General features: G+C 41.8%; 1 protein-coding gene and 1 long non-coding RNA gene across 31 annotated transcripts in view; one reads left to right on the plus strand and one right to left on the minus strand.

Annotated features, from left to right (window-relative positions):
• Positions 1-24,029, minus strand: part of MAP2 (microtubule associated protein 2) — a 282,714-nt gene that overhangs the window by 24,432 nt on the left and 234,253 nt on the right. For 12 of the 29 annotated variants that reach the window (XM_081189952.1, XM_081189950.1, XM_081189930.1 and 9 more), the window contains 5 exons: positions 21,946-22,185; positions 13,768-17,547; positions 13,339-13,545; positions 11,934-12,068; positions 6,764-6,825 (listed from right to left, as the gene is read on the minus strand). In XM_081189952.1, the coding sequence (XP_081046078.1) occupies positions 6,764-6,825; positions 11,934-12,068; positions 13,339-13,545; positions 13,768-17,547; positions 21,946-22,185 (4,424 nt within the window). Of the gene's footprint in view, positions 1-6,763; positions 6,826-11,933; positions 12,069-13,338; positions 13,546-13,767; positions 17,560-21,945; positions 22,186-24,029 lie in introns of all 29 variants that reach the window. The other 17 variants (XM_081189940.1, XM_081189938.1, XM_081189934.1 and 14 more) reach the window with 5 other exon arrangements.
• Positions 9,293-23,006, plus strand: LOC308584954. 2 transcript variants are annotated; one of them, XR_014007053.1, is made up of 3 exons: positions 9,293-10,610; positions 21,332-21,517; positions 22,195-23,006. It is a non-coding gene; the product is annotated as an uncharacterized lncRNA (long non-coding RNA). The 2 variants fall into 2 exon arrangements; XR_014007054.1 differs by having other exon boundaries at positions 22,200-23,006.

Here is a 24,029-nt window from a genome sequence, read left to right on the forward strand (position 1 = left end):
CCTGCTAGAGCATGAGCCAGCGCTTAATCTGAGCAATGGTGATGGTGGTGGCAGAGAGGAGGCATCCCGTGGCCCCTCTTGAAAAGCAGGTGAGGAGGAGAAGAGGCTGCAGCCGCCAAGGCCCAGCCTCAGGTGACATGCCGGCTCTGGGGGGCAGGCAGAGGACAGGGCTGCCCAGGGCAGGAAGAAAAAGGAAGCAGAGCAGAGTGCAAGGAGTCTTGATATGGGGGGGGGGGTCAAGGAGGGTCACTTGGGAGAGAGTGAGAACTGTCCCTATTTTCATCTGAGGAATGTTGGAGGGTATGTAAGAAGAGTCTGTACCAAAGGCTGAAGTTGGGCATTCAAAGCAAATGCTCCACTTACTGGGCCACAGTCTTCCTCCAGGCCCAGGCTGATAAAAAACTTTATTACTAATGATTGTAACATTTAGTATCAAGTTATTGTTATCTTCAGGATGCCCAAATTGCTAGAAGCTGCATCAGAAATACATGCGTGTGTGTGTGTGTTTGTTTTTTAAATATGGACAAGAAGTGACAACCTAACATACAAACCACTTTGGGAGTGGACACTGATTTTTAATATGTAAAAATGTAAATAAATGAAGTGTTTCTGCTTTTTAGTGCCAAAATGGATTAAATTTCATATTTTCTAGTTTAACTCAATTATGCTTTAGGCCTACTGAATAAAAGCTGATAAAATTTGAAAGAACTCCCTTGCCGCGGATGAAATGCTGATTAATTTTTTAAAACTTTTCGATTTTCCCGTCAAAATTCCTACTAGGTATTATTTTCTTTATGTCAATGACAGAACACTTCTGTTGGTAGAAATCTGAAGATATTGGACAATGACGATGACAGAATTTGAGAATGTAAATGCAAAAACTGAAAATGTATACACATCTACAGATGAAATGACAAAAACTAAAGACAAAGTCTTAAAGAAACAACAGCAGCAAAACTGTTATCCACCACCAGAGTCATCAAGTAGAATCCCATTTCACTTTTATGTATCTATATCTATATATAGACACCACTTTAAACATGCTGTGTTTTTGCAAATGCAAAACGCAGGTACAGCTCATTTCCTCATTGCTGCAAATGCAGAACGCAGGTCCGGCTCATTTCCACCCAGCCATCCACAGAAGAAGAGATATGTATGCAGACATGTATGTACAATTTTTAAAAATCTGATCCCATTGAGATCCCAATATGAAATTTTGCAGGTAGCTTTTGAAATATTAAATAATCAATACATTTTTGGAATTTTTAAATCATACTAATTTTTAAAAAGATGGAGCCAGCTTGTTTTCTCCTGCTCTGGAGGGTAAGACTCAAACCAATGGATTCAAGTTACAAGAAAGGAGATTCCAACTAAACATAAGGAAGAACCTTCTGAAGGCAAGAACTGTTTGACAGTGGAACGGACTCCTTCAGAAGGTTGTGGACTCTCCTTCCTTGAAGGTTTTTAAGCAGAGCTTGGATGGTCATCTGTCAGGGATGTTTTAGCTGAGATCCCTGCATTGCAATGGGTTGGACTAGTTGAACCTTCCAACTCTATGATTCTATAGAAAGCCATATGATGTTTTCTGACCTGTTCGGGGAAGTTTTTAATGTGTGACATCTTAGTGTATTTTTGGTCTTTGTGGAAGCCGCCCAGAGTGGCTGGGGAAACCCAGCCAGATGGGCGGGGTACAAATAATTATTATTATTATTATTATTATTATTATTATTATTATTATTAGGAAGAAGTGGCTTTGTTAAGCCTTCATAGCTAAGAGCGAAGGATGGGGCCTGCCCTCCACGACTTGATCCCCTTTAAGAGCAATTTAAGGCAAAGAGACTTTGTCCCCCTTTAGAGCCATGTAAGGCACCACAACATTTGGCAGCAATTCTGTACATTAATTATATGTTAATTATGCATTGTTAATTGGTACCTTGGCAGTCTCTGTGGTCCAAAAGCCCAATAATTTGTTTCAACATGACTGAACATGAGCATAATTTAATATGTTCTAGAAAGTTGTGACCTTTAAATAAGGTGTCCAAAGTTTAGTTAAACACACACACACACACACACACACACACACACACACACACAGGACCAAACCTTTAAAGGGGGCAGAGCAGCCATGTTTCTTTATTCACAGGTCTGTCCTATTTACACGCAAGGGAGAGATGGTGAGGTGGGCCTAATTTTTCTAACTAAAGGAGCATTTAGGATGGTCTGAATGTTGTCACTTCTGTCATCTTAGGTGGCTGATTTAGGCCACCTTCCTCTCCAGTCCAGCTCACCTCATGTCAGGCCAGGAGAAAAATGCCTGCAGTGGCAGCATAAGATGAAAGCGCGGAGGAGTTCAGCTTTTGGCAATCTGAACGCACCATTTGTTTTGTTTTGTTTATATATATATATAAAATAAGACACCCCTCATTTATTTGAGAATGTACTTAGAAAAAGGGAAATCTTTTTGCAGTGGTTGTTCCCCAAGATTTTTCCTCAGACAAAATAAAAATTTATGCTAAAAATGGGCCAGAAATATCAGGTTTTTTAAATAAAACTTTGGGGACTCAGGGGAATTATATATATATATATTACTACTGAGATACCTCAAAATAGAAGGGGTGACAACTACAGGTGATATCCAAGTAACTCATGCTCAGAGTAAACCCATTAAAATCAATAAACTTAAGTCAGTTGATTTCAATGGATACATTCTGAGTGTGACTAATGTTAGCTAACACCTCTATTTTTGGACAATGGAATTGCAAAGTGTATATTTTCTTTTAACAATTCAGCAAAATGACACAAGCAAGAACTTTCATTAACATTGCTCCATTGAGTCATCAATTTATCACAAATCTGGCTCTGGCTCTAAGCATTTAACAATATTGATTCTTAATGGAGTTCAGAAACTTTAAAACAACATATATAGGTACTTGTTAATTAGCAGCCTACATCCCATTTTCCAGTTGATTTTCATTGTGCAGAGAGATAAACTTGTGAAGGGGGTAGGGCGACAATTGTCTGTACAGCACACTAGCGAAAGAAGCTATGATGTCCTTTTTTTACAGGAGTACCTATTTGCAAAACAGCAATGAAATAGCTCCCTGTTAGAATGGTGTACTTTGAGTTACAGTTCTCTCTCACTCTATGGCTGTCAGCTGAATAAATGGATGAACTGCCACCCAGCTCAACCCCCCACAAGCAAACCCCATCCACTCTTTTGCATTGATTCCCTCACAGCCAAATACTACTTTCTCTCCCCTCAGGATTTTTCCTCTCATTGTTCCTTTCTCTTTTCCTCCCTGCTGCCTATGAACATGCTATTACAACAGGGGAGAAAAAAAGGACAGGGGAGGTGGAAGGCTGTAGACAGGATGAGGTAGGAATCACAATGCATGCTGGTTTCTTAGAAAGTAGCCAAAAATGTGTAGTGTATTCCCTATATCTACAGTTCCTCCTTCTCTCCTTTCACGCTGTGGCCAGAGTTTTTAAACAGTTGAGAGGTATAAGTAGAGAGAGGGGAATGAGTCTTCCTTCATTTTTCCTTCTCTCTCCTTCAAACCTGCCCCATTTCAAGCTTTGCTACCTGAAATGCCTCTTCATGGGGTGGTAGGAGAGGTGATGAGGGAGGAAATAATGAGGGTTGGCAACCAGTAGCCAAGTGGCCACTCTGCCTGTTAAGGTTGCTGCACTAAGACCTTGGATCAAGTCCACTTGGTCCCTGGCCACGCAGGCATTTGAGGAGGATAGGTTGCTGATGCAACGCACTGTGACTAGGCAACCACACGATTCTTTCCACTGAAAACAATCACCTTGTGAAAGGGATGTGGACGCAAACTCGCAGTTCTACTGAACTCATGAGACTTGATCCAAGGATCAAGGATGTGTGACAATAGCTCCAATTGGTGAATGGGTACCTGCATTCATAGAATCATAGAATCATAGAGTTGGAAGAGACCACAAGGGCCATCGAGTCCAACCCCCTGCCAACCCCTCCCATCCATACAAACAGATGGACAGGAAAGTGTATCATGCAGGGTTGTCCATGCACTTGCCCTTGTGACTCAGGAGGTCTGCACTTGTATACAACTAGGTCAGTAGTTCTAGCATGCATGTTAGCATGGTATACTGGTTTACATGCTTGGAAGCTCGAATGCTGCCTCTGTTATTTCACCTAGGCACTGAGAATATTCTGTTCTTTAGGGATGTAGGAACTGAGAGCACAATACGCTGCTGCCATGAAAGATACACCAGTGGAACTCCCCTGATACTGCCAAAACGGGGCAGAGCTGTGGGTGGAATATGGATGGCACACTGAAGGGAGCACATTTATGCTGTATCCTGCATTCCTTTGATACACAGCCATGCCCCAATGGTGTAAATTTACACCAGCCCTGACGTGGCAGCCCCAGACCTTGATTTTACCAGGACAAGAATAAGCTTTTTAAAAATGAGCAGCCCCTGCATAAATGGCTGTCCCCATGCCTCAGCCATGTCACCGTGATAGAGCACAGGATATTGTGTAAGTTAGCACAGGATATCCTTCATTTAAGATGACCACAATTCAGATGACAGGGTATGTGACATGGGGATACACCTCTCTGGATCTGAACCAGAGATCTCCAGTATATAAAGCATAAGCTCCTTCGACAATTGCTCTGCTCCTAGTGTCTATGACTGGGACTTGAAGCTAGGGCAAATGTCATGTGCTGTTTCTGATTGCTGAAAAGAACTGCTCGGTGGTGCTTGCAGTCTTGGGGGCACCCTCTCTTCTGCCACCAACATGGCATTTCCCCTACATGAATGTAAAGACTGAGTGAGGACATATCTTCCCCTTTCCTCTAGTGGGTTTCAAATACCTGTCTCTTGCTTCCCAGTCTCATGCATGCCCTATGGAGCGAGCCACTGGAGGTGGTTGCTGCTTCAGTGTGCATCTTGATCTATTGCAGCGGTTCTCAACCTGTGGGTCCCCAGATGTTGATGGACTACAACTCAAAGCATCCCTGAGCTCTAGCCTTGCTAGCTAGGGGTGATGTGAGTTCAGCAACATCTGGGGACCCACAGACCCACAGGCTGAGAAAAGCTGATCTGTCGGGGACACACAGTGATGGGGCTGTTGCTGACTCTGCCGCTGGAGCTGAAGGAAATGGAATGCTGTGACACTGATCTGTGGGATGTGTGTATGGTGATGCAGGGAATGTCCCCCATCTTAGTGAATTAAAGGATCCCTGTGTGTTTGAGTGGGACATGGGATCTTGTCCTTCATCAGTGTTTTCTGCTGCTTCTGAATTTTCTACTTAGGTGTTTTCCCACTTTCCTCCCAGGTTGAGCAGTGAACGTGGTGGTGTATCTTCAGCTCAGTGTAAAGCTGGTATGGGATTGCTCTCATATAATGACCCTGGCAAACTGATTTCTGGGTCAAAGTAACTGAAACTGGGAATGCAGTGCTAGCCCACTTACCTGGGAGTAAGTCCAATTGAATTCAATGTGGCTTACTTTTGAGCAGACATACCGTATTTTTCGCCCCATAGGGCGCACCGGCCCATAAGATGCACCTAGTTTTTTTTGGGGGGGGGGGAATAAAGGAAAAAAAATTTATTTCCCCCCCAAGGCACTAGGCTGGGGTGGGGGAAGCCCAAGCTTACCCCGACCCCAGCCCCCAGAACAGGCTGCTCTCCACAAGCCATGGGAGCCCCCCTGCGGCTTGCACAGAGCTACCCGAAGTGCCGGCGCGACTGCTGAGTGCGCCAGGGTTCGGGATAAGAGGCAGCGCTGCACAAGCCGGAGGAGCCCTCCCGTGGCTTGCACAGAGCTACTCAAAGCCTCGGCGCGACTGCTGAGTGCGCCGGGGTTCGGGATAAGAGGCAGCACTGCGCAAGCCGGGGGAGGGCTCCCGCTGCTTGCGCAGAGCTACCCAAAGCCCCGGTGCGACTGCTGAGTGTGCCAGGGCTTCGGGATAAGAGGCAGCGCAGCGCAAGCCGGGGGAGTCCTCCCGCCGCTTGCGCAGAGCTACCCGAAGTCCCGGCGCGACTGCTCAGCACGCTGGGACTTCGGGATAAGAGGCAGCACAAGCCGGGGGAGCCCTCCTGCGGCTTGCGCAGAGCTACCTGAAGCCCCGGCGCGACTGCTCAGTGCGCCGGGGCTTTGGGGTGCAGGCAGCGCTGCGCATGGGTGGGAGCCCGGGGGGAACTCCTGTGGGCTCCCACGGCTTGCGGGTGCTTCCTGAAGCCTGGAAAGTGAGAGGGGTCGGTGCGCACCGACCCCTCTCGCTCTCCAGGCTTCAGGGCTTCAGCGAAAGCCTGCATTCGCCCCATAGGACGCACACACATTTCCCCTTCATTTTTGGAGGGGAAAAAGTGCGTCCTATAGGGCGAAAAATACGGTAGTTCAGGTTGCCCTTTAAATCAGATTTAAATGCAAGTACTTCCATTTAGGGGGAAAGTAAATTGGTCTCCTCCACACTGGTAGATGGAAGCCAATTGGTAAAGAATAGTGCAATTGAGGTTATTGTGGTTGTACCATATTAAGTGAATTGAAAATGAAATACATAGTTTAGTAGTTTAATATGTTGCCAATCTCCATTCTACAGTGTGTACCAATTAGGAAGTTTTAATAATATATGAGTAATTCTGAAAATCAATTGTCTTAAAACTGGGAAATGGTTCCTAAAAGATTTTCACCTGTCTTTCAGATATGACCATAAAACCATCTGGAATACAAAAATGAATGTGAAAACATGAATAAAAAAGAAAACAAGTCTACTCACTGAAAGTTTTTCCTTTGCTTGCTTAAACACCCCAGGACCTTGGTTTGTTTCACCGCCAGCAGCTATTAGGTACACAGAAAGAAAAAGACCCTTAATGGTAATTTCAAACTCACCCTTAACATATTCAGTTTGAATTGCCATGCAATATTAAGACACAAATGAATTCATTATTAGCAATAGTAATGCTAATTAAAAAAACAAATTCAAACTAGCAAATAAAAAAAGGTTATCTGGTTTTCTCTGTCTTGGGCAAGGATGTAGAAAGCTTTCCAAGGTAACACGAGTTCTGGATAATTTTGGAATCTTTTTCAGGCAATCAACCACCATAATATCATAGTATCTTTCTCTGACCTTTTGTGAACATGGGATGAGCAGGGAAACCCCTCTACTCAGATTTTAAAATAGACTCACATTATTTGATCATGATGAATCATAACCCTGGACCGGATCAAGGGCCCAGTTCAGAATCCACAGTTGGTACTTTGAAATCCAGTGTGTGCAATATATGCTTGTATAATGAAAAATCATTCCACAAGGTCACTAAAATGATGATGAAGAGGGAGGAGCGAGCAAGATCATCTGCACTCCCCCCCTCCCCGTCCCCAAGTTTACTTCCTGGTATTTATAAAACATGCATAGAGCTTGAATGTGCTCTGCTATTTTGATCATCCGCTGATAACTGAGCTGTACACACATTGTTAATAACAGTAGCAGGTAGTGTAGTTTATGAAATGCTTGCTAAGGCAGCTGTTGGGCAAAAGGCATCTTTGAGTCTTCCATTTGTTAAACTATTTCAAATTTTAGTTGAGGCACCTATGGTTGATTCTCATTGGCCTAGGCAAATGTGGCAAGACTTGTTTGCCTACAATTCCAATGGTTTGAACTCAAGTTTATTGCCAACATGACTGCACTTTTCCTTTGATATGTGACCCTCACTTAAATAACATCCTACCTGAAGATAGATGATAATTTGTAGCGGAGAGTATCAAAGCAGAAGACAAAGGAAAGAGTTTCAGTCAAACAATATCTGGCAAAGAATGTTCAGTACAAAATGCCTGTATAATTCCCCCCCCCCTATAAATTCTGCTGCTGTTCACCTATCCCCATAACAGATACCTCTCCTTTTATTAGACTCCAATCATCCACTGCCAACCAATAATCCAATGCTCTGAAATGAGGGCAAAACACCTTTATTGCTGACTTACCTGAAAGCATAACAACTCCTCCATCTGAACAATGAACCTGGATCATGACTTCACCCTGTCCTTTGGAGTTTGGCTAACAGTTTAATCATGCAAGAAACATATTTACTCCTGGGGCATACACCATGAAATTTAAGGTGATTAAGACAAACCTAATACATGTTTGACCCAGTTCACATAGCCTGAGCTGATGCCCGTTTGCCCTATGATATCAATGTTGTGATGTCACAAAGGAAGAACAGTCTTACATTTTCAACCAATCAAAGTGTGAAGTACAAATTAAGACAATGTTTGGATGGTAGTGGTGACTTAAAATGCTTTCTAAAAGAATTCCTTTCTTTTCTTTTCCATTCTGTGTATTGAGAAAGAAGGAAAACCACTCTGAATCAAAATCTGGAACAACTGCAGGTATACTTGATTTTATGAATTAGTTTCTTTTTCTAGAACCTAAGCTCTATTACCATTCTTAACGCCAATCCTTTGCATGTTTACACAGCAGAAAGTCCCACTGACAAATTTAATGGGACTTACATTCCATGTAAATATGTTCAAAATTACTACTATAGAAAAATATACCTGCTAGTGACTTTTGAATTTGCTTACCCATACAAGAAAAAGAGAATATGAGAAATGTTTTATAAAAAACGAAGAGCATTCTGAAGAACCCATGATTTGCAATTACCACTTCTTTCATCAAAATTCACAATTTTAAAACAAGGACATTAACAACATCAGCTCACAATCCTAGCATTTGAGAGACTTATCTTTTCCTGCTTAGAAATTAGCAACTGGAAAACTGGGTAAAATCCATCAGAAACAAATACAAGGCTGGCCTAATACAGTCAAATAATCTGCACTCTTTTCATGACTAAGAGAAGAGCACTGGCTACCAGCTTCCCAAGATCTCTAAGGCTATCATTACAGGGGGAAGCCTTCCCTGCATTTTCAGCTTTTTCTTTAAAAAAGCCTCTAAACCTTTTACTTATAAACCAAGTTCATAAAGATGCACAAGCCACAGTTGGCCTTGAGACTGTCTGCTCCCTGTTCCCTTCCTCTTTTCCACTTCAGAAGAGATAGAATGTTTTTGCGCCCAATTTTTAAACTAAGCTAATTACAGTTACCTGTGACAACTGAACTTGGGGAACTACGGTTTGTTTAAACTCTAGTTAGAAAAAATAGGCCAGGATCTGAAAATCACTTTTAGATCCTGGTTTGCTGTCACAAACCATGCAGAAGGCACATTTCTTCAAGCGCAGCCATTATGGGGGTAGGGAACTGTGGATTGCAGCACCAATACCTACTTCTCTTTGCATTGATGATGGATTTCCACATGCGAGGACTAGATCATCTCTTAGGCCTCTCATGTATTCTTTATATTGACAGCTGATCATTGCTCATGTGGAACAGAAAACTGAGGAGAGGCTTTCATATGACAAGTGAGCATTGTTGCCAACACACATGTGCGTGCGTGCCAGCCATTGTTTGCTCAAAACTGCTCAACCAGTTGTTTTTCTCCTTGGGGACAGGGAGGGAAATTTTGAATTGACAGACAGCAGGTAAAAAATTCTTTCCCTCCCTTCCTGCACCTCTACTTAGCCTGAAGCCACCAACAGCTGTTTTTACCTAAGGAAAAAGTCAGGGAAATTAATCATAGAAATGTATACACTGGCTATATGTAGGGTCTCTACTAACATGGAGATTCCTGTAATTCCCACCTCTGGGTTTCTGAGGGTCTGCTGGAGTCAGAGAAAACGCAACTCACTTGGCAAAAGGCTACAGCCAGCCATCTAGTTGCATTGTTAACATCACCATGTGGTGATCTTTTCAAGCAGAACCCAATAGTTATAGTAATTGCACATTTTTCTGTCTCAGAACCCTAATCCGGATAGTGGTTACTATATATTGCAGGGATTGGCTGGAAGTGGGGGGTCTTGAATCTGCTGAACTTGGATTCCAAAAAAGACTCACCTGATTTGAACAGTAGCTAACAGCCAGTATTGGATCATGGGCCCACTTCAGAACCTGCAGCCCTGTGAATTCCTTTATGATGGTCCAATGGATGGGCACTACTTTCATTCCTCTAATTTTTTATTTAAAAGTAAAACTGAGATGATTTGATAACATTCTTTCACCCTCAGGGGGAATTGTACAGAAAAACATAGTCTCCTCCATGTAAACATAGAGGTTTAAGAGGATTCCCCCCCCCCCAAAAAAAAGTGTGTTACCATGCTGATTTTAAAAGTGTTCCCATTAAAGATCCACCCAGAAACAGGACGGGATGCACTTAGTTCCACCCGCATGCCCTACTGGCATGAACCTTACTTTAGTGGGTCCAACTGTGCCTAATGACTCATTTTGTGAATCAACATGCATAGACCACAAAATATTATGTAATACACTATGTGGATATATTTGCTGAGTTACAGTTTTATTTGTGTAGTGGATGAGGAATAATCTGTACAGCTATTTCGAAAACGAAATATAGCCTCCTTTTGTAAAAAAAACAAACATAACTGAAAGGCCAACTTTCTCTCAATATAATTTGGGTTAATCTTTTTAAAAAGCTTTGCAGGTTTTGGTTACTACACGGCATTAAACTGAAGATACAGAGATCTAGTCTATTAACAAGAAGAGTTCTTATATTTGTAAGTTATTAAATGACACACCTATTTACAATTTTATATTCTAAGAAAATACTGAGTGGGAATATTTTTCCAGTGCTTGGGTGAGGGCAGTGGCGTAGCATGGGGGGTGCAGGGGGGGCTGGCCGCACCGGGCGCAACATCTGGGGGTTAGGGTTAGGGGGCGCAAATCCACGGGTTAGGGGGCGCAAATCCATGGGTTAGGGGGCACAAATTACTTGCCTTGCCCCGGGTGCTGACAACCCACGCTACACCACTGGGTGAGGGAAACATTTTTCCTGGAGTTAGTAGAATCATCTGATGAATTCTTTACATAAAAGTATTGAAAGAGAATGAGGGTGCTTTTTATTCTTCTTCCCTTTGAAGGATAGGGATCAAATAATGTTAGTGTGTGGATGTGTGAAGAGGCAGAGCATGTGCATGATCCACTTAAGTTTCCGCACGCAGATCCAACTAAAATGGTGGGGTTGTGCAAATCCAATTCTTTTTCATTTCAGTGCAAATCACACAGCGTCGTTCCTTGTAGGTTTGTATCCATTTATGCTTCCACTCGCTGCCTGGAAAGTCCTGGAAAGCCCAAGTTTCTGTTCCTCCGAATGACAACAGAGAGATGCATAAACTGAAAGAATCCCCTATTTTCCCCCCCTGTATTGTCCAAGGTCCTCATAGCAGAAAAAGATGGAAAGTTATAGATTCATAGTCCTAGTGACTACATATTTCTTCACTTTCCACTTCCTGGCAGAGCTCAATTCGCCCTGAAGGTTTTGTGTTTCAATATATAAAACTTTCAATATACAAAATACGTTAATAGATTTGAAACAGCTAATGCATACAATATAAATACAAGCCGAGCAATGCTGAAATGCTTCTTCTTATTATGCATGAGGAAAAAAAGGGATATAGATGAAAAAATGTAAACCATGGTTTAAAGCCATTAGCACTTCCCACCAGAACAGAGCAAAATGGAGAGAGAGAAAATAAAACAGAACAAGGCAAAACAGAGAAATTTCTACACCACCACTGTCAAACCACAATGCCAAGAAACAACTACAGAACTTGGGAAATCCAAGCATGACAAGCATACATGATCATGGTCTCTGTTCAAACAAACAAACAAACAAACAAACAAACAAACAAACAAACAAATGCATGATACAAAAAAGCAGTATCATTCATGGCAGCAGAAAAAGGTCTCAGAAGGGGGAGTAAGAAAACTAAAATCAAAACCAGAGCAGCCAGTAGAGCAATGAGATTACAAATAATAATAACAATAGTAATGTCTATGTTTGCCAGCCACGTTGCATAAATTCAAGACAGCACAATCACCTGTCTGCTTCCGCTTAACACAGGAGAGATGAGTTGGTCTAGTATGTTTGATAGCAGGTTTTAAAATGATTTTCCTGGAGGGAGAGTGAGCCTGAACTTCAGCTTTTTTAGAAAGTTCAGCTTTCTTATATACAGCTATAGACAAGAAAACAAGAGCATAGAATCAGAAATAAAAAAACCCAAGAAACCGAAATATATTTCAACATGACATTTTGGCTGTTGGTACCATGTTTTAGACCTTCAGTTAGAATGTGAGCCTATCAAGACCCAGAGACGACTCATAGTTGTTGCAGGCAACAACTGACCCTTCATTGGGTAGCAAGTGTCACTTTACCTGTCACCACACTCTGACTGTGCAAGCCAGGCACCTTCTGTACAAACTGCATAGAATGAGGGCATATTCCCACTCCAGCCTGCACACTCCTGCCATGTAGCATTGCAATTGTACTGGGCAGCTTCCAAGGCTATGTCTGGAAGGGTATGTGCTATGTTCCACTGGTGCAAACAATGGAAGTATTTTATTTTTTTAGTTAAGTGACAGATCTGCAGGATCTAGGCCTCACTTTGGCTTGGACAAAATTCTGGACATTAACCAGGGCTCAAAACCCAGTGGAGCCACAGATCTGACTGGTAAAAGGTAAAGGGACCCCTGACCGCTAGGTCCAGTCATGGACGACTCTGGGGTTGGTGCACTCATCTCGCTTTACTGGCCGAGGGAGCCGACATTTGTCTGCAGTTTTTCCGGGTCATGTGGCCAGCATGACTAAGCCGTTTCTGGCGAACTAGAGCAGCACACGGAAACGCCGTTTAGCTTCCCACCGGAGCAGTACCTATTTATCTACTTTCACTTTGACATGCTTTTGAACTGCTACGTGGGCAGGAGCTGAGAACGAGCAACGGAAGCTCACCCCGTCGCGCGGATTCGAACCGCCGACCTTCTGATCGGCAAGCCCAAGAGGTTCAATGGTTTAGACCACAGCGCCACCCACGCCCCTGACTGGTGCCCATTGACAATTCTCTGCCTCTTGCACATGGGGAATAATAGTGGGATATTTTACATACTAGATTCGGCAACTAAGCAGATGGAAAGATTGCCACATGGCTACCCAGAGCACTCGCAAAGTCATGGTACATATGTGACTTTATGCTAGTGTTATTTATTTGGTATTAATGAATCCAAGTAAGCAGAGCTGAATTCTCATACAGGATGTTTTCCTACTCCATAAAAGAAAGAAATCATCAGCCTAAACTGGAGTGGCTGGAAGCAATGTAGACTGAATGCCTTGCTGTTAAGACAAATGAATATTCTTGATTAAATGTGTAACAGTACTGCTAAAAGACTCCTATAAAACAGGTGAACAACTCACAGTATGGCATTATAGGAAAAAGATAGTATTACATGAACCTTTTTTCCTTCTCACTTCATCTCTGGAGACAGTGCTAGGTTCCTTTTTAGCTATTTTTCTTTCAGGAGTAGAAATCCTGCCTCTCCCAGTTTTTAAAGGTTTCTCTTTTTTATGTTTATCAAGAGACGGTCTCCGCAATTCTCTCTCTGCCTTCTCCTCTTTAGGAACAGTCTCTAACTGTTCAGTCATGATGCTCCTATCATCATCTGCAGGATCAGAGTAAATTATAACAACAAAAAACAACAACAACACAGAATTAGTAAAATGTTAATAGTGCTTCAGTGGGATTTCATTTTTAAAAATCAGATTATTTCCTATTGTCATTATTTTAACAATATTCCTGAATGTGGTAATATTAATTATTATTAATTATTAATTATTAATGAATAATTTCAGAAACAAAAAAATGAAAAAAGGATAAGGCACACCTTGAGTATCCACCCATATGCTGTCTGTGTCCAGGATGGAGTCATCGATGGTTGTTTCATCTTTATAGTCATCATACGTCTCTGTCTTGTAATCAGTCAATGGGATTTCTTCTTGTTCAGGGGAGCCAGGAGCTTCCAGAGAGCTTTCTTTTGTCTCTGCTTCGACATCAGTCACCACCTCCACCTCCACTTCAGGATGGACACTTTCTTCTTCTGTATCAGCCGGTGGTGCTTCTGCAAAGCGCACACTGTGGGAGCTGGTTTCTCCCTCATCGACTGTGGTCTGCACTATTGTGATGAAGTCATCCTCAATTGTAACCACAGACTCTATTACTCCTTTGAGTTCAGGCATTTGCCCAGGGACAGCTTCACACACCTTAAGCTCTTCACCAGGTATCTCAAAGTCCCTTTCTTTGCTTCTTTGCCTCATCTCTCCTTCTTCCTGCTCCATCTCTTCTTTCTTAATCTCTTCCTCTTGCTTACTCTTTTCTTCTTCTTGTCTACTGTCTTCCTCACCTTCCTGCATGATCTTTTCCTTCTGCTGTTCTTGCTTAATTTCTTCTGCTTGCTCTAGTTTACTCTCTTCCTCATATTCTTCTTTTTGCTTACTCTCTTCCTCTTGTTCTTCTGCTTGTTTGATCTCTTCCTCTTGTTCTTCTGCTTGCTTACTCTCCTTCTCTTGTTCTTCTTCTTCCTGCAATGCCTCAGTTTTTACAGAGCCTTCCAATCCTAGAGATTCCACATTATCTTCCTTAGGCTGTGATATGTTCTCCATTTGAATTTCAGTTGTTTCGTCTTTGGTAGCTTTATATGCACCTCTTTCTGTAACTGGTTGTTCCACTGTCAATTGTGATGCCATCTCCTCTTCCAACAAAGAAGGGCTTTCTAGTTCTAATTTGTCATCATATGGTTTTAAAGTTTCTACAGGCAAGCCCTCTTGCGCTTGGTCATTATCACCACTTGACTCATATGATTCTTCTTTATCTACTGCTTCTTGGTGAACCAGGTCAGGCTTCGCTCCTTTCTCCTTAACTTCAGTTTCAGACAGTTTATTGGCATCTTTCATTTGAGCAGTTTCTGCTTTTGCAGAATCTTGGGGCAATGTTGAGAGGGTCTTTTCTTGACCCTCATCTGTGCCTTGCTCTGTAATAGGCTCAGTGACATGAACGCCTAACTTAGTCTGGTTTTCTTGCTCAACTTGCCGAGCAGCAGAATCCATCTCATGCTTTATAGCATCATAGTCTGGTTTATAGGAAATTTCTGCCTTGCCTGTCTCTTCAGCAATGTGAACAGCTTTTTTTTCTTTCTCAGATAATGAAGAACCTTTCTCTTCCAGTCCAACTATATGTTTATCACCTGCATTTTCTAAAGTTGGAGCAGGCTTTGCTTTTTCATATTCAGTGTCCTCATGAGAACAAACGTCTTTAGAGTCACTTTGTTCCTCACTTTTTTCTAGCACAGTATCTAGTTTATCAATAGCTTTTCTCTCCTGCTCAAATTCTTTGCCTAAAACTGCTGATTCCCCAGAGGCCTCTCTTTCTTCTTTGGCTCTCTCAGCTGCTGCCAACTTCACTTCTATCAAAGAAAGGTCTGCAACGACACCTCTTCTAATTTTTTCATCAAAGGGACAGCTTTCCCCTGTCAAATTCTCACTGTCCTGTACTGGAGATGGCATTGGCACAGTGTACTTATTGAAAACACAGTAACCTAAATCTTCTAGTTGACTGTCAGCTTTTAGAGTCATATGGTTCTCGTCGGCCATGAGGAGCTGGGCCACTCCACTGTCCTCTACAACTGCTTCTGAAGGAACAGACTTCCTGTGGACTACCTCAGCATCTGCACTCACAGATGCTTCTCTTGACCTTGTGCCTGCTAAGTCCAACATTTCAGGTAAATCAGGTGCCATTACAGTCCCGTTTTTGTAATAATCTTTAGCCAGGAAGGGTGACTCACACAAAGGCTCCACTTGGATCTCTCCTCCTTGTTTTACTTTGGACTCTTCAGTTTTCTCATCTTCTTCCCTGCTCACTGATGGGAAGGAGGGAGACTTTTCTACTGCTGGAGTAGTGGCTGGCAAATAATCATCGCCTTCATCGCCACTAGCATTATCCATAATATCTGAACCTAGTGGTGAAAGGTCATGTGTCCGCCCAAAGTTAAACCCCAGTGCTATAGAGTCCAAGCAGGACATGGGAAGATTAATTGACATACTCCTCTGCTCTATGGCAGATCTCCCACCAAGACCCAAGCTCCTGCTTAGAGTTAAATCATCTTTATTTTTACTGTGGAGTTCTCTCTTATCCCCATATACGTTTGGGTCAATGGTGTACATTCTTTCTGTAGGGGAACTAGGTTCCTCAGAATCATCTGGGAAGCCCTGGGCAAGGGTGCTGTATCCCATTTCATGAGCAGGTATGCTGGTGTGTTGATATGCCTCTGGCTGAAATTGCTCAGTGTCTTTCTTAGATATGATGAAATCTTTATGGTAAGGGTCGTAGGTCTCCTCTTTAGTATCACTCAGTTCATAGTAATCATTGCCTTGCTGTAGGATGTCACTCTTGAAAGCTTCATCCTTAAGGGTGGAAGTCTCAAAATATGTAGACATTCCTGATTTATCCTCCTCTATCTGCATTTTGTGAGCTTCTGAATCTGCAGCTGAGAACACTTCCCCTTTCCCATCCTTTCCTTGCAGAGATTCTTTGCTGGGTTCAGCAGTGGGTTTCTCTATTGCTGCAGACAATACAGCTTTATCTAAAGGTTCATTTACTTTTTCAGGAAGTAATTCTTGGCTGAGTCTTTCTGTAGAACTCTCTGTGCCATGCTTTTCCTCTTTTTTAATATCCCATGTTGATGAAACCTCAGTTTTCTCCAACTCTTCTTCTGCTTTGAGAGTACCAGATAGCTTTTTAGAATCAGCTCCTTCTACTTCTTTACCTAAAGCAGTTGTTTGTTGGCCATGAGCTTTTAAAAAATGATCATCTAATATCTTGGGCTTTTGTCCACTGGAAATGGAGTACCCCTCCTCGTCACTTTCATCCTCTGTCATATCTTTCTCTTCCTCCCAAAGAGGAACATTTTGGGTGGGCGTCTGCACTGTAATTTGTTTTGAGGCATGAGAAGTCAATACTTCAAATTCTTCTTCATGTTTTTTTGCTTGCTCTTTGTCAATTTTTCTATCTTTGGCAATCTCTGAAGGAGTAGATATTTGCATCATGTTTCTACTACCATGTGGCTCAGATTTATGTAGAGTAACTGGCAAAGTTTCAGAAGAAAACACAGTTTTAACTGTGCTTTTTTGGCCCACTGTAAATTCTGAAGATGAGAAACAACCTATGCTTTCATGAGAGGTAAAGTCACTTTTTATAGCATCAAACTGGCCATCTCTAGACCTGAAGGGTTGTGCTTCAGCGGCAGGTTTCTGGGCCTCTGGAGCCTTTTCATCTGTTTTACTTTCTTTGTGCAGCTCTGTTGACAAATCTTTCGGTTCTTTATGTAGATGTGGCTCTCCAGTGAAATCAAAATCTGCTTTTATAGAATTCCTGTCTTCTTTCTTCTGTGGACTGGCATCTAAGGTCTGTCCTGACAGGGTTGGGAGCATTTTTTCTTCCCCTTTGCCTTGTGATTCTGTTGTTTCTAAAGTCTCGGTTTTTGCTGGCTGCTGAACTAAGGCATCGTGTATAGGTTGCTCACTAGTCTTACTTCCTTTCTCTGGTTCCTTTGGGCCTAACGGCTCAGCTGCAAAAAGGCCTGTATGCTCCTCATGGATTTCCATCTTCGAAGCTGCAAGTAAATCTGTAGTTGTTTGATTGGATTTTACAACAGATTACTTAAAGCATTCACAGGCAGCAGCAGACTAGTTTACAGCATTATTTGGCATGGCAAAGTGGTTAAAAAAAGGGGGGGTCACATGCAATGGTACCTTTTTAGAGGTCTTTTTTAAACAGATGGTTTTTCTCTCTTTTAGAGGGACAAATCTTTATTTAAAGTATTAATAATAACTCCTGTGATACACGCAAACCTACCTATAGTTTAATGACAAATTATTATGCTTTTAAAATCATAGGCCAGTTTCCTCACAAGCATTACACTACAGATAAACCCAACTTCATCTTATTACGCTTTATGGTACAATGGGTGATATCCAATGTCAGTCATCCTCAGAATAGACCCACTGAAATCAGTTAAATAACTTAAATCTATTGATTTCAACAGGCCTTCTCTGCCTGACAATGGATATCACTCAATGATATAAATTCTGAATTACAGTCATACATAGGCATAATATTTGTGATAGGCTGCATATTATATTTAACATTCAAACCTCTAAATCCATTTAATGATATGATTCCTTTTATTTGAGCTCAATCAAATAATAGTTACAAAGCAATTTATTCACCAATTTTCAGTTATTACAGGAGGAACATTCCCCCCCCTTTCATATATTTTTAAAAATCAGATTACTGTCATTAAAGACATTAAATACTGTCTTTGAAATCCAGATGTTAATATAAAATGTGAAGATCTACCACTGATTCAAAACAAAATCAGTGCCACTGCAGCTTCCAGCACATTGCTGAAAAGCTCAAGCCTTAGATTTTCTTATTTAAAACTCATGGAAATTTTAATTCTTCATTTGCCTATATCCTTTGGTAACATTTTATATAGTGATGCCTTTCTTAAACATTATATGCCATGCTTAATAAGACTTTGTTTCCTCAGACAATTACAGGGCCTGCATAATGCAATCTACAACATCATATTACAATTATGGTTACACATGTCTTTAAAAATGTCCTGAAAAATCTTGGCAAAATTCTGTATTCTCAACATATATAATTATTTCAGTGGGAACCATTTCAGCTCAGCATACAGCACAATTTTTATCCCACTTGTTTCAAAAGAAATCAGTTTCAAAAGGAATAAACATTAACACTGCAATCCTGTGCACACTTGCTTGTGAGTAAACCCTACTGAATTCAGCAAGCTTATTTCTCAGTAAGCATGTCTAGGATTCAGCTGCAAAGTATATATTGTTCTTGGCATCCTTCTAAACCCAGGAACAGGAAATTGAAAAACAATTCATCCCGATCAACAGTCCCATAAAAGGTAAAGGTAAAGGGACCCCTGGCCATTAAGTCCAGTTGTGACCGACTCTGGGGTTGCGCGCTCATCTAGCTCTATAGGCCGAGGGAGCCGGTGTTTGTCCGCAGACAGCTTCCGGGTCATGTGGCCAGCATGTCTAAGCCACTTCTGGCGAACCAGAGCGGCACACGGAAAGGCCGTTTACCTTCCCGCCGGAACGGTCCCTATTTATCTACTTGCACTTTGATGTGCTTTCGAACTGCTAGGTTAGTAGGAGCAGGGACCAAACAACGGGAGCTCACCCCGTCGCGGGCATTCGAACTGCCGACCTTCTGATCGGCAAGTCCTAGGCTCTGTGGTTTAACCCACAGCGCCACCCACGTCCCTCAACAGTCACATATTTCTATGGAAATATTTGGTATTGCTTCATTTCCCACAAATGATCATTTTGCAACACTGCCACTATTTTTAATGATCACATTCTTACATCAGATTAGGCACTGTGAGAGACTCAGATAAACCTGTTAAGAACTGTGATCCACACTATGGCTGTGATCCAGAGAACCTGTTCCAAATTGGGAAACAGCTGTCCTTTAGCAGAGCAGTTGTTTCATTTGAACAAGCTTGGAAGCCCCTAATCCCCCTAGCTAAGTGCACTATATGCTTCACAGTTCATATAAATCCCCTTGCTTGGAAACACCTTCATCCCAAATTCTGGCTCTAAAAGCGGCCAGCCTGGTGCCTCTGGAAGCTCACAAGCCAGGCATCATGGTGACGGTGCTCAGCACCTGATGAACAAAGGTATGCTGTCTTTGGAGGGCTAACTTTTAGCTAACGCAGCTAGTTGCCACTGAGCAACCTGCTCTCTCTGAACAGGTATGCGGGGAGGAAGCCATCCAAGACAATGGTCCTCATCATATTTTGTGTTAGTTAATTCTGTAAATTATGAGTCCGGCAAAGGACTACAGTTGTGTAATTTGACCTTAAACTGCTGCTCATTTAACATCTCTGGTCGATTTTAATGTGAAAGAGAGGATCGTTTCTCTCTACTCAAGTTCTCAAAGTTTGTGTTTAATGCTGTATACATCTATCAAGTCTAGCCTCCATCTCTTAAGTATTTTCTAAATAGATAGATAGATAGATAGATAGATAGATAGATAGCACAGGTAAGAGCTCATCTTACATGAGGGTTACATTTCTGGCTATTGCACATATAAACAAAATTGCACAAAGCCAGAATGACCCCACACCACAAATGGCCTCATGTGAGCATCCCTACTTGTTTGAAGCCAATGTTGAGTGGGCCTTACACTCTGACCCCTCCCCATGAAAGATGAGATTTTAAGCTCCCCGCCTTGTTTTCTGGGTTCTGGGAAAGCCCTGCAAGTCTCCTACAGGATCTTGTGGGAGCCTTCTCATGAACTTTCTGAGCCCAGCAAGCAAGGCAGGTGGGTTAAAAAGCTCTTTCCATGGTGGGAAAACAAGGAGAGGTTGTTTTGTCTAGAAATAGACATTATTGTACTGATGGAACAGTACTAATAATATGACATTGAATTCCTTCCTATGTGCCCTGACTTAAGGATTTTTACAGGTGAAACTATACTCATTCCTAAGGCAGAACATTGGGCCAGGGCGGATTACACACTATTTGTTTACTTCATCATAAAAGTTGTCATTTTATTCCTGCCCTCTAGGAACTCTTTTTCAACCAGTTACTGGTCAATTAGAGAATTCATCTTTTTAGTCTATGACTTAAGTTTTAATGGGAGTTATTTGTGAGAGATTTTGACAGAAATAATGTTATATGTACTGTGTATCAGATCACCCATAAAAAGGATCTTCTGTGATTTTTTAAAAAAAGTGTGAATAGCAGCTGTTGAGAGGATCTTCAAGTTGAGACCCCTGACTCCAATAAGTGTTATCTGACCTGCAGGGAAACAGCTTGGAAAGGGGTGGGGTTTAATAGGAATTATATCAGAGTGAAGTTCCACTGCTGCAATCCCAATCCAATCCTTCCCCACAGCTCCCATTGCTACTAACACTTCTATATCTAGTCTAGATTGGTACTACAGAACGTATGCTGACATCCTCGTCTAAAAGGTCATATAAGCTAAGCTGATTTTTCTTCAGCAACTTTTATTCTTAGTATTCAATCATTTCACTCGTAATCAAACTTTCCACAAATATTCCATTGAAAGTTAGGCTGAATTCTGGTCTGATTATTTGTGGAAGTGCTCGAGAATATGAGTACACTCTGGATCACAGCCTAATCTGGTTAACAGGGTTAACAGATTTCATTAGGAGGTCAAACTCTGAACTTGTATTTAATTTTTCCTCAAGTAGAAGAGCTTCATTATGGTTTGTTTGACTTAGTAACACAGGATTTCACCCTCAATGTCTAATCTTGCTCTTCATTCTGGTTTCCAAAATATCATGGGAATCCATGCAAATTTTCTTCCCGCACTGGGTTTTCAATTTTCAGCATCAACTTGTAAGAAAGGTAACAAAGATGAAAACAAAAAATTCTGGCAATGGCTAAGGAGGGTCAAGGTGGACTGCAATGAATGGCAAAGATATGACATAAGAAGCAGCAGCCTTGGAGAAATTGAGCCAGAATGTACTGAAGCACAAGCAAAAATACACTGCACACTGCAAACAAAAGACATTGGTACAATTTAAGCCTCTTTATGTCATAGTCAAGGTTAATCAGCTGGTTTCTTGAAATGAAAAGCAGATGAACCTCTGCATCAAAAACAAAAAGTAAAAAATATATACACAGATCAGCAATGTGACTGGCAAACACATCTGCGATGAAGAGGGAGGGAAGGCTTTGTGATATATCAGCTTGGCTGCATAGCATACTGTGTCATGGTTAGGGGGGAAAGTCAGGAATCAGCTGCAGTGGTGGGAAACCATGTCATCATCACACAGCATTTGCACAGTTGGCTTGGCTGTTATGCACTCCTCAAAGCATAATAACAAGAGCATTAATCATGAGGGTATTAAATGGGGGAAAGAGTAAATGGAGCAGAGTGGAGGAAGCTTGAGAACAGCTCAAATGCAGCCAACACATGCAGGTCCCTAAGGAGGACACACCTTCCTCACCCAAGGAAGGCATTTTGGCTTTCAAGGGTTCCTCCTCAACTAGGGTGACATTTTCCCCATTACGTGCCACTTGGTCTTCAGAAATTGAGTCCTGCTGGGCCTCTTTGGAGCCCTCTGCCTGTTGCAAAGGCTCAGCAGGATCACTCATTTTCTCACATTCCTCACCAAGCGGAACAGCAGGTTTGGGTTCATCAGCCACTGGACCTTTAACTGTGTCTTCCTCTTCTTCTTCTTTGACAGAACAGAAGGGGGAAAGGATGGAAAAATGAGGCGACACCAAGACACACACACAAGATGCACACATTAAACTGGTTGCCCATGTACAACATTTTCAGCTCTGCACAGAATTTATACATTTGTGTCACCTTAGCTGTTACCACATTTTTAGTACCATGAAGCGAGTGAGCTTGCATTATTATTTTTTTAATTGTTATGGCTGACAATGCCATTTGTAATGCTGAATGTCTTCTTTTTTCTGTTGAAAATTGGTCTGATTCAAACATCATCCGTTCTTGACTGTCAAACCATGGTTTGGTAAACAGCTTCCATACTCCTTTCCCTCATACTTCTCCCTCCCTTCTCTAGTTAGAGTTAGCAGTGGTTCACTGTTATATCTGAACTGGAATAGTTACAATAACCGCTAACCATAATTAGCTTTAGAACCACAGACAACTTTCTAATCCTGGTCTCATTTTCTAGTTTAGAATCTAACTATGGGTAGTGTTACCTATGGCTATGTCAATTCAGTCTTGATGCTAACCAAGGAAGGAAAAGGAAAGGGGCGTGTGAAGCTGAAAAGAAAGAGGAGATAAGGCCAGGAGTCTGCGAACCTGCAGAGCACTCCTAATTGCCAAATGATATGCATAGCCCATGCTTTTGGGGCAAGCCACAGTAATAAAATAAAGCTGAAAATGTTTTATTGTTCCCAAGGTGGAAACGACTGTAGGAAAGAAATTGTTATCTATGATAATGGAGATGTGTGGTTGTGACTGATGGTTTTGAAAAGGACTAATAAATAGTCAAACAAAATATATTGCCCTTTTGATTACTGTAATATGTAACTAGTTTGTTTTAAGGCTCAATCTAAGGTGTTGGTTTTGACTTTTAAAGCTCTGTGTAGCCTGGGACTGGGATGCCTCAAACCACCTTCTTTAGAATGAACCGACTCGTGAACAAAGGTCATCTCCAGAGGCTCCATGTCTGCCCCCCCCCCCCAGGTCATCTAATGGATAATGCCTATTCAGGAAAGGGCCTTCTCAATATTGGTGCCTAGAATACAACAGAGGGAAACTTGCTTGGCTCCTGTGATAATGGTTGCTTTCTTGCTGCTTTGGCATTGGCTTTATTGCTTATGTTGCTATTTTATTGCTGTTTTATGTTTTGATAACTCCTTTTAAACTGCTATTTACAATCACTTTGTGGATCCTGGTGGATGGAAAGGTGAGGTACAAATATTTTAAATTAAATAGAATAAACACATATTTGCCTGGTGCTTAAAAATACCCAAATCCATTCTGCCCTTGTGAAGTAACAATACTGTAGCATTGAATAAGCTACAACCCTAGTCATAGTGACCCAGGGGTAAGCCCCATTCAACTCAATACATGAGTAGGTATGAATAGGGCTGCTTTGTAAATCATTGAAACATGCATTCTTATTTGGCACAAGAGGCAGCAATGTGAGAAGTTGTGGCTCTCTCTAGAGACAGATCATTGCCACACCTTTAGGGCTCAGTTTAGAGGCTTTGCATGCACTGCTGTGCACTCAACAAGCTTACCTTCAATTCAGCAATATACAGCAAAGTTATTTAAACCATAGATTTAGGAATTCAGGAAGAATAAAAGAAGAGATTTTTCATAACCAAAGAAAAGCTAAAAAGGAAATTGATTTTGCTTGTATTAACTCATGAAGTATTTTCTGCCACCCTTTGCATAATGATAAAGGCTCTTTGCAGGATGGACTCTATACTGCACACACGAGATATACAGAATTGCCCTCATTTTGCCAGTTAGAACTTCATTGGAGGCAGAGCTCCATGCTGTGAAAAAGGAACAAGGAACAAAGCAGTTCTGTCT

The sequence above is a fragment of the Podarcis bocagei genome, assembly GCF_964188305.1.
Source record: "Podarcis bocagei genome assembly, chromosome: 1".
NCBI lineage: Eukaryota > Metazoa > Chordata > Lepidosauria > Squamata > Lacertidae > Podarcis > Podarcis bocagei.